At 43.5% G+C, this 11,573-nt stretch overlaps 1 protein-coding gene and 1 pseudogene across 1 annotated transcript; one reads left to right on the top strand and one right to left on the bottom strand.

Annotated features, from left to right (window-relative positions):
• Positions 1-6,267: 6,267 nt before the first annotated feature.
• LOC123379113 lies at positions 6,268-6,499 on the top strand (annotated as a pseudogene).
• Positions 6,500-8,642: 2,143 nt separating this feature from the next.
• On the bottom strand, positions 8,643-11,572 carry RPL37A (ribosomal protein L37a). Its single transcript, XM_004001367.6, has 4 exons — positions 11,439-11,572; positions 10,932-11,060; positions 10,314-10,396; positions 8,643-8,766 (listed from the first exon to the last, which is right to left on the bottom strand). Exons 1-4 carry the CDS (start codon positions 11,439-11,441, stop codon positions 8,703-8,705), a joined length of 279 nt encoding a protein of 92 aa, XP_004001416.2. The 5' UTR covers positions 11,442-11,572; the 3' UTR covers positions 8,643-8,702.
• Position 11,573: the final 1 nt, after the last annotated feature.

Below are 11,573 nucleotides of genomic sequence, written 5' to 3'. Positions count from 1 at the left end.
CTCTCCCAAATGAGTCAGCCAAGTTCCTCTCTTGGTTTTTTAAATTAAACTCTCTTGTCTCCGTGTATACTTGGTTACTTCTACTTGGGTGCCAGACTTCATATATAAAAAAGTGTAGAGATACCTTGAAGTTTAGGGTATCTTTTCTTTTCCCAGCGAGGATCTACATTTGCTTCTTGTAGGCAGATAAGGCACTAGTAATTCTAAATTAACTAAATCCAACCATTATGTGATTTGGAAGTCATCTTCAATCCCTGTAAGGGCTTATTTCTTGTTCACTTCTCTCAGGGTGTAACCACTGGAGTCCTACTCCACAGTGGGATCTTACCAAATTAAAGGAAGAGCTACTACCAAGGCAAGAACTGGGGCAACTTCAGGAAATCTTAGAGGAAGCAATTCATGGTCTTACTTCCACTAAAAGACTCAATTCCAACTAGCCATCTGTGTGTGTGACACTGCACAATTTAGAAATTCCCAGAAATAATTTGGTCAGTTATACCAGTTTGTATCATGTGACATCCTTCTGTGGCCAAGGGAAAAGATCCTGCTATTGGTAACCCTGCTATAACCAACAGAATGGAGGAGGTAAGTTGCTAAAAAAATGAGATTTTGGGAAACAAAAATAATATGTCTTAATATATAACATAAGAGGGAAGAATAATAGAGGACACAGGATAGGGAACAAATTTGGAGGAGAATATGATTTCAGCTCCAGAAATGTCAAAACAGGTCATTGTGAAACACCTGATTTGGTCAGGGTCCTGGCACAAGACAGATGGGATGTTCAAGTGGAGTAATTGAGCAGAGCTGAATAAAGGGACTAAGGTCAACCTTGTGGGCAGGGTTAAGAGAAATCAATAATGGAGGAAGCCCTCCAGGACCAGTAACAATGGGGAGACATTACCACTTTAGGCCTGCAGGATTAAGGGGAGAAGAGTGGTGCTAAATCTCAGAAAGAGAATCTGTAGACACAAGCAAAGAGCCACCTAACGGCTGACTCTTCAGGCCACTATACCTGAAGCAGCTCTGCAAGGAGGAGCAAGGGAAATAAATTTCGTGACTACTTTCTTCTCACCTGCCAAGTCTTCTGCCAGTGTCTCCTTTTACTGGACCTACCCAGAAGCCAGAGAACAAGGGAACCCACTACTACAGCCCACATAGGGCAGAGAATCTCCTGGAGCACAGAGCTGGGCAGTAAAAGTGATGTATCTGGAGAAACTCCTTTCTAGCTTACTGGTACAGTGGCATAAAGAGCCCAAAGTAATTCAAGATTTCAATTTAAATAGAACTAAGGTTACGTTCCCTGGAAGAAACATTACTTCCTTAGGCACTACTATCTCCAAACTCAAGGTCGCAAGCAAGGGAAGCAAAAATGCCTTCGATGGGTCAGCTGGCACAATTCTCAATGGAGTCCCACTTGATCCATGCATCCTGACCATGGGGGTGGGAAACATCATATACTGTGTCTTTTAGGATGGTATCTAGCTTCATAATGAGTTAACCTCCAGCTGGTTCCATAGCTAAGCCTTTGGCAGACCTAAGCCTACTAAGCAAGCTGTCTCTGGATAACGGGGTGTACGGTAAAAATTATTTCCGTAAGTATGAGCCAGTTGGTGTAATTTCTTCACTTCCTTCTCTGTCATACTGTATGGGATACAGTGATGGATAAGGCATTCTGCCAAGTCCACGAAGGGTGATGCTAGCAGACCTACTGTAGGCAACAAAGAAAAATCTTAATATATAACATAAGAGGCAACAAAATCCTCGCCCATAATACATGTCTTCCCTAAGAAGACAAATGGCTGACTTGGAAGGTATCTAACGTCATCACTTGCTAAACGGTACCCTTAAGGAATGGGGCCATATTAGGACTTAGCACTGGCCTCCCTTGTCGCAGTTTGCCACTCAGCAGAGGCAACAGCCAGGTCACTGTTGGCCAGGGGAAATCTATCCTTTTGAGCTCATACGCAGGCTCAATCTCTGCTATCATGATTGTTTTGTTCCGGTGCCTACTGAACAAGCACCAAGGTAGTGGCTGGGGAAAACAGATGACAGACAACCACAGAAAGCGTTCTTATTTATCTAGCTAGTGAGAGCAATATGCATAGTAGATATTTTCTGGTGGGCATTTACATGGGATAAAACATCATCAACTCTATTCATTCTAAAAATTCTATCGGCATATCTTTCCCTTTAACTAACATCCTTGTCACCAATCTTTGATTCCTGTTCTTCCCACCTCTCTGACTAGCTGGCCATTGTCTAAGCCCACTGCCTGGAGAAAGAAAAGACTCTGGAACAGGTTTAAGTTGTGGCCCAAGTTGTTCTGCTACTTAGTCTCTATGACCTAGCAAATCCAAAGATTCCATTTGAGAATAGAACGCTACTGCACACAGCTGATTCTATCTATATCTATATCTATATCTATATCTATATCTATATCTATATCTATATCTGTATCTATGTAAACATCAAGTTTACAATGGGTAGTTTCAGTTGCACAGAATTATCTATGATGTATTTTCAGGCATTCTGCCAGGGCCCACTAGCAAACAAGAGACACCTTTCAAATGGATAATAGATGTTAACAGAAGTCACTAATCCCAAACCTCCAGTGTACTATGAATCTTCTTTTGGAGCATCATAAAACATCTCTTCCACTAATACTTCCAGTCTATTTGAATTTGATAGGTCATAGACTAAGTAACAAAGTGACGTGGACCTGCCCCAAAGTCCTTTCTTTCTCCACTCTCTCTCAAAACTGATAGCCTTACAGGTTGCTCCACAAACGGGACAGAGAAGCACATCTAAACGTGTTTTGCCTCTGAAATCCAAAGAGATCCAACATTATGCCCCTCTCAGTCGGGGATGTCTAAGGCAAAGAAATTTGTCTATCACTTCAGAAACTATTCCAAAGATGACCTACATCACTATATACATGTCTTCTAAGCCATATAAGGATCACAATACATCCTGACCTCTCAGTCCAATTATTGTGTCATTAGTGTAATGGATCAACATGATCAAGATTCTGCAGGATTAGGACAGAGAACATGTGACTTGATAACTCTGAAGTAAAACAATAAAAGTATACTGCCATCCATGTAACATGACGGCAAACTAATTTTGATTACATTGCTGATAGGCATGATGGGAAAACATCAGCTAGGTTAACAGCAGTATGTCAGGGCCAGACATGTTGATTTTCTCCAATATAGAACTGCATTCAGAATCATAACTGAAATTGGTTATGATAATGAGACCATTGCTTGTGACAATTTCAGTTGTTTGGTGGTACCATTAATCTGTGATTCCCCGGGGATTCTTTATTTTACTATCTTGGTGTTATGTGTTGGGGGCAGGGAGAAAGCACAATTTCTACAGGTTTATAGCATTTGACAATTTCCAAACCTAATAGCCCTTCCTCCACTGGCCAAGGGACAGTTGAAAAGACTTCACCGTTTACTAAGTCTATCTAGTCCCATACTACATCCTGAGAAGGGGGTAAAAACCACAGAATGGAGTCATCATTCCATTACCCACTGACCACTCAATCCAAGACATGATCTATCATCGGACCTCCAAAAGCTCCTTCTCTGACCGTGGCCAATGGTGTAGTGCTCTTCCAGGAGTTGTGATTTGCAAGGTGGTTTGAAAGACAGAATTCCAATGTTACTTTCAAATTAGATGGTTTAGGAAGAACACAATTCAAATGACAATTGAAGTTTGATGTTAAAGACACCTTCCCTCCTAAAATTATAGCCAATCTGATTCCCTTTTGGAGTTTTGCTGTTGTGTGGTCTTGGTGAGACTGTCTACTAAGGTGCTAGGGGATGGAAATATAACCCCAATTAGGCCAATTAGATGCTTTCTTCAGGTTTTTCACTCCTAAATACTGTCAAAAAGACAAAACACAGATCTGATCCTCCCACAGGGGACTCCTTAAAGGGATGGTTTCTCAGCATCTCCCATTGATAACTGAAGAAAAGATGCCCTGGTTTCTTTCCCTTACAAACTTGGGCCTTTTTCTTCTATCCTGACGCACTCTATTATCCTCCAGTAATCTCTCTTCTGCTTCCATTAGCCTGAGTCAGTCTGGATGCACACATCTAAAGAACTCTAGCTGAAACAAGTGGGAATTGGGGCAGCCCTGTGATCCTGGCAGCAGGGAGCCCATGAACTTTTCTAGAAGCTTAGTGCTTTGCCTTAGTGTTAACTCAGCTCCTGTATCATTTGACTCAAACTCTCTGAAGAGAGTTGACTGGTTCCATTTACTCTATCGGTTGTCCATCCCTTTTCCCACAGTGGTTGGGGCAATCCTTTTATGGTTCTTACGCAAATGCAGTCACTCCTGAACTTGTTTTCCCCACAGGCTGGAGTAAGCTGACAAGTGACTAAGTCATCTACAATTAGACTAAAATACCCATGGAAAGCACCTGGAAAAGATATTGCTGGAAACTTATCACAAATGTGCTACAACTTAAACCATGACAAGTTCACAGGGACACCATATGTGGATTGAAGACAAAAGAGCAAAATAAACCCTCCCCCTACAGAGAATATCACAAGAGCCTCCAAAAATTTAACCATAAGAGTGCTCCATATTACTGGCATGTCACATGGCCATGTACACATCACGGGGGCATACGTGCACGCACACAGTGTGACACTGGCTTCCTATTTTCAAAGGTCTTGTTTTAGTCCCCTCTCTCCTCCTGAACCAAAACTGTACATTAGAAGAGATTCCTCAGGGGCGCCTGGGTGGCTCAGTTGGTTGAGCGTCCGACTTCAGCTCAGGTTATGATCTCACAGTTTGTGGGTTCGAGCCCCGCATTGGGCTCTGCTGACAGCTCAGAGCCTGGGGCCTGCTTCAGATTCTGTGTCTCCCTCTCTCTGCCCCTCCCCTGCTCGTGCTCTCTTTCTCTCTCAAAAATAAACAACTAAAAAAAATTTTTTTTAAAAAAGAAGATTCCTTAGCCTGAACCTCACATCTTAACTCTTCTAACACAGGCAGTTTCCCTCTGGCCTCTGCCCTGACACCCTCACTCAAACAGCACCAGTGTCCCCAGGACTCCTCTCCAAGATCTGGGGCCCCACCTACCCTGGGTTCCTGGACCTTAACATGGACAGTATCTGGAACCAAAATTACCTCATTTGTTGTTTGAAGGAAATGCCATTAGATGGATTTTACAGATGAGGAAACAAGTTCAAAAAAGGGGTAAACTTGCCCAAGGTCACTACCTAATAAGAAATATAAACTACTTCTGACCCTAGTCCATGTTCTTAACCACTAAGCTATATGGACTTTATTTTTATCCTTTCTAGTTGTTTCCAAATAAAATTTAGAAACATTTTGTAGAGCTCTTTAGAAAAATTCATTTTGACTGGAATTGCCATACACATGTGCACACAGACATGTACTCACTACATGTAACCTTGAAACTCTTGGTTTTCCACACCAGTAAGTTTTAAGTGTAATGAGGCACGTTGTTTCACCCCTGCTAGTGAGCAGGGTCACCGGCAATCCTGTCTCTTCCCTATTTCGGGGAATGGTTAATACACGCTGATCTAATGGTCTCCACCCTCTAACTAACCACCGCCCCCCCTCCCTCCCAGCTTCTGCATTGGCTGAACCACAAGAGTATCTGTGGGTCTTCCCCGTGTCAGGCGTACTACTCCCTGTCCTGACACTGCTCTCAGGGCTCTCTGACCTACAGGGTTGACCATGGCACATGCATTTGACCCCTGACTCGTTTTGACTGATACATCCCAGAACACATAAATCAGTTTCCCTGCCCTGTTTTCAGTTTTGGCCCTAAGTGCTATCAGCTACAAAATGGCTTTTGGTTTTCCTAAGACTGTAAATACGGAAAAACTTCTTTGTATGGACAGCTAGGTTCTGGTTTCTACATTTCAAAACTGCTCCTGATGTTATTCCCAATCGTAGCTGGGCCCTCCTAAAATCTGTTCTCAGCCCCAGATCTCAGCTCCAGGATTTGGTCTCTAGGCCTATTCTTAAGTAGTTCCCATCCCTCATCTGTAAGCCCAAAACAAAACTTTCAATTAGCTGTGCTATTTTGGCTTTCTGGCTACCTGTACATTTATCACAGCACACAAAAATATTTACGATACGAGTTGGCCTGTAAGTTTAGTGAGGAACACCTGCCTTATTCACCTTTACATCCTGATGCAGGCAAATGACTTGAAATCAGTTCTGGGAGTCACTGTGCAAATTGGGGCAGCCTGGACTGGGGGTCCTGCACTGAGATGTTTCAAAGCCTTATGAAAAATGTTTGGGTCACTCAAGACGTCCTACTATACCCAAATTTACCAGGAGACGTAGTTAGGTATGGGGGTGATGGGCCTCATCATATATAAAACCAGGATTGCTGATAAAAGAAGTAAAGCTCTGGAAGCATCCAGTCCTGCCCCTGCTCACGGTCATCATTTACCAGTTTACTTGGAGTATACATCAGATGCAGTGTCAGTCTGGTTGTAAGTTTCAGCAAGCTGCTAGATGGGAACATGGAGCATCGCTGTACGTTCGCTGACATCGTGCACTTGTACACAGAGGTGTCATTTCGTGGCGTGAATCAATGCAATAATGTGAGGTACAAACCCATAGATAGAAAGTTCTGAAAGAGCCAGGGGGTAGAGTTGCTCTGTTAAGAGTAAAATGAAGGTGGAGATCTTTAATCTATGAAGAGGCAGATTAAGAAGAAACATACTTTTGAGCTCATAAGCCAGTGTAATCAAGTGGGAAAAACATGGACTAAGAAGTCAGAAACCTAATTTTCAGCCCTACCTCCGCCACCTACTGTAACCTTATCAAAGTATTTCCTTATCCACAAAATATATACTATTTCAACAGCCTCCTATCTGGCCTCTATGTCCCCAATCTACTCTTCAACTATCATAAAAACCATGTTAAAAGTAATAAAAAAGTTCCAGGATTATCAACTCTGTGGCCAACAAAGCGAGTGTTCAAATCCCAGCTCCACCATTTACAAGTTACGTAACTTTCTCACGTGTAAATGGGGTATTACCCACTTTTCCTAAAGCTGTCGTGGGATTAAATGATACACAGTACCTAAGACTACTCAAGCCTAACAAATGTTAAACATTACCTCACTGCTTACAAAATTCTAATGGTTCTCTATTACGTCCAGAATCACATCCAAATTCCCAAAGTAACAACACAAAGTCTTCAAATGAGATCCTGAATCAGCAGCCCTAGCTCCCATCACCTACTCCATTCTGCTACCAGGAGTTGTTCAGGAAACTGAAGCACAGGTTAACAGGTTAAGTAACAGATCACATAACTACCCGAGCAGTTTGGCTGAGTATGGTGCCTATTAACCCCAGGCACCTCATGTTTGTTCAACTCCCTACGATGCAAAATCAGGGGATTCTGAAGACCTGTGCCAAACGTTTCCAGGAGGTCTAAAAATCCTGATTTATCAATCTTGGTCCTATCTGTACTGGCCCAGAGTACTCCGTTTCAGAATACAAAATCACCTCAGTTATAGGCACCATTGTCACAAAAATGAGAGCCACACATTTACTCATCAAATACTTAAGCCTGCTATGTGCAAGGAATTATACTAGGTACCGGGGATACAATACTGAACAAAACTGTTGGGGGCAACAGTAACACAAACCTATAGTTAGCGCTATGGGTCTAACAGGAGCTTGACACAAGTGCATTATTGCCCTGAGGTAACATTCGTGCCAGAGCCAATGCTGAAGTGGAGGGAAAAAAATCTGTGCACAGGTGTTACAGAGAACTTAAGATATTTAGTAATGGGCCAAAGAGAGTTAAGGGCAGTCCATGAAGATCCAGAGATTTGTACTCTGTCCAAGGACAGAGGGAATCCGTATTTTTATCACATCAGATTTGGGTTCCCAAAGAATCACTGTCTTTGAAGTGTACACAGACATACCTGTTAGGAGGCAAAGGAATCCTCACCACACATGGCAGCTTAGACAGGGCTGAGAAAAGGCAAACTGGCAAAACTGGCAGAGAACTACATAATTCTCGAGTAAAGGGGAAAAAAGGTTACATCATAACCATGACCTATTCACAACTCTTGGAACTTCATTGTTTATTAGTGAGACGGACCATCTGGATCAGCTTGAGCGCTTCAATCCTGTCAATCCTCTACGCAAACTGAAAAATGGAGAATGGTGTGGAATTTTGCAAAATTTGCTCTAAAATTGTTCCGTGTTATTTTCTGCAGATGCTGATACAATGTGTGGTAAGACAAAACACCCAGAAGTCAGGAGGCAATACATACCATCCTATCTTTAGAAACAAAACAAAACAAAACAAAACAAAACAAAACAAAACAAAGAACTGATCTAAAGACAAAAGTCTGCACAACTTGAACTAATGTACCTCAAAGAAGTTGAACTGGCAAGGATACACGCATAGAAAGTGAAGATGCAAACCTAATCTCTAAGGCTCGTATTTTTGTCACATGTCATCTGACTACAGAAAAATGCACTATGATGATAACCCACCTCAGCACCCTTTTCCAAGAAAATTAGGATTTTTAATTTCCAAGTCTTCTGAGAAAGCAAAATTAATGCAACACTAATTGGAACATCTAATTAATAAATTTAACAATACGCCAAAGGAATTTTGTTATATAAATTAACCCATTTATTATAGGCTAGCAATGTTTCAAATGGTGAAGCTTCTACTGGTCTTTCAACTCCTTCAGTCTTCTGATGGCCGACTTTACTGTGACAGCAGAAGTGGTGCTGGAAAGAAAAACAGAAGTTGGTTCCAACACAGCTACACTACACGTGAAATGGCATTTGAGTAAATCCTGCCTTTTAACAGTACAATCTTAACGACAATGGCATCCTTGAACAAGGAGTCTTGTCTTCAGGCTCTTGCAGGATTAGACAGGCAATTTAATTTCATGCATCTCATTTATCAAGCAGCACAAAAAAGGAACAGGGAGGAATGAATGGTTGCAAGAGGCTGACCTAAACTCAGGAAAAGGGAATGGACAGAATGCCAGAAGAAACTAATAAACTGTTAAGATGGTATAATACATTAGAAATATCAAGAAAACGATGTCAAAATAGGTAGAATAAAGTATATTTTGGAAAGGCAGCTATTAAAACGACTACAAAAGTTACACCTAAAGATTCATGAACTTTATCTGGAAAACCCATAACCATCACATACAGTGGGCACAGGAACTTTATCATCACAACCAAGACAGCACCCTAGTCTCCACTTTCCTTCTTGCCCTCATAAAATCCCCACAAGACACATATATAAAAACTATCATTTCAACACTTTTCAGTATTTTACACTGCTGCAATTTTGCAATTTTTGCTTTTCGTTTTTTAAGTAAGCTCCACGCCCAGCGCAGGGCTTGAAGTCAACAACCCTGAGATCAAGAGTCAGAAGCTTAACTGACTGAGCCACCTATGCACCCACACACCATTGTTTTAAATCAACATAAAGTTAAAACTTCAATTCTTTGGGGCACCTGGGTGGCTCAGTCAGTTGAGCGTCCGACTTCGGCTCAGGTCATGATCTCGCGGTTTGTGGGTTCAAGCCCTCCGTCGGGCTCTGAGCTGACAGCTGAGCCTGGAGCCTGCTTTGGAATCTGTCTCTCTCTCTCAGAAATAAACATTAAAAAAAAAAAAATCGGTTCCTCAACCACACCAGTCTTATCATTTTATATGTAGGCGGCTAGTGTATCGACATCTCGCGTCTACGTACTGGTTAAAGGAAGAACACATCAGCCTTCAGGGAAGGCAATGCATTCCAAGATTAGAGGCCTTCGCGGCGGCTTCAATTCCCAGAAATGGATTAACTCGAATCCACTCAATCAATAACCAGCACAGATAGATATATCTCAGTAGTATCACGGGGCACTTGTCAGGGTACAGCCAATTCTGTTTAGGACGGCAAAGGCGTAGTGGTGGAGGCCTCGTGATTCCAGATACAGTGACGAGCTAAGTGACCTAATTTTTATAAAAACAGCTTGCGTTACAAGTCAAGCTTCAGTATGCACCCAGTCTTGCTAATGGGCTTACAGTATCATAGCGCTCAGTGAGGACCCTTAGGACCCTCTACAATTCTAAAGTCAGGCTTTGTTTCAGTAGTTTTGTTTCTATACCTTAAATAACTGAACATAAACCACAGCTCTCAAGGAGGCGTGGAAGACACAAAAGCACGCTCACTTTCTCAGTCTCCTAGAGAGTTAAAACTAGCCCATTCGGCCTCAAACCTGAATTCTGCCGTGACCCACACACTTGCAAATGCCACAAAGAAATGGACTCACTTGTAGGTCCAGGCACCACCCGCTACGGTTTTCATGCAGGAACCACAATGCCAGATCCCCACAGCTCGTCTTTTCATCTTGGTCTGTAAAAGAGAATCAGTTTTCCCTGTGAACCAATGAAAAGTCTTTTATCTCGCACACATCCAGGTGTCTGATTTACATTAGGAAATCCAAGCTGATGCGCTGTATGAGATTACGTGTGTTTCTAACACCCTTAAGTCCTCTAATGCAAAATCTGCAGTCCTCATGGTGCCTTATGGCCAGTGATGTGACAGACCCCCTCCATCTCCTCCCAAAACAGTACTTCTGCACCCCACAAAATTTTACGGAACCCCAGTAGACAAAACGGACACAATCATTTCCCCCAACGCAGGTCTGGCGTGGGCTGGGGCTCCGTGTCAAGTTTTACCCTTTGGTTCTCAAAAAGCATTTTGCAAAATCCACAGGTATCAACAATACCCTAACGTCCTGTAACTGATCAGCAAACGTCAGCATGCGCAAATCTAACTGCTCAGCAACTCAGAATCGGCACACGGTTTACAAACTTCCTTCACGAGAGGGCTCACTTCGTTAGAAAGCCTTCCCCTCCCTCCCCCTACCATACACCGACCGCCTTACCTTGCCACAGAAGGAGCAAGTGTACTTGGCGTGCTGGCTTATTTCAATCTTCTTCACCATTTTCCTGAGGGAGGCACCATAACGGGTCCCGTATTTACCGACAATTCCGACCTTCTTGGTGCGTTTAGCCTGTTAGGAGTTGAGAGAGAAACCAGCCATATTAGGACCCGGGACGGAGACCTTGCCCCCGCCAAACCCCTTTCCTCCAATCACCCAGCCTCCGCCTGTGACCTAGCTCCCCCTCATTCCATCCCTGCAAAACCTGGGCCCAGAGCGGGCCCGATGCTCCCACGGCACTCTGTTAACCCGGCCCGGAGAGGCCAGGCGCCACCAAATCGCCCCCGCCCCTCCGCCCCGGTCGGCGTCCCAGCGGGGCGGCGAAGGCACGGAAGCCAAGGACGACGCGGGGCAGGGCGGGTAAGCAGAGGCCGAGCTAGGGCGAAGAAACCAAGAAAAGGTCAGATGCGGGCGGATAGAACTCCAGGCCTCAGCGGCACCAACACTCACCATGTCGCCGCAAACTAGGCCCGAGCCCAGAGAGGAAGAGACTCACTGCGCAAGCGCGGTTTTAGGCGAGCGGGCGGAAGTGGCGAATGGGAGGCCCAGCTAGGAACTGAACTCTGTGCTCCGGAGGTTTCCTCG

This window comes from Felis catus, chromosome C1 (assembly GCF_018350175.1).
Source record: "Felis catus isolate Fca126 chromosome C1, F.catus_Fca126_mat1.0, whole genome shotgun sequence".
Classification (NCBI taxonomy): Eukaryota; Metazoa; Chordata; class Mammalia; order Carnivora; family Felidae; genus Felis; species Felis catus.
The sequence above is the reverse complement of the archived record's forward strand: the minus strand, read 5'-3'. Positions and strand labels throughout refer to the sequence as shown.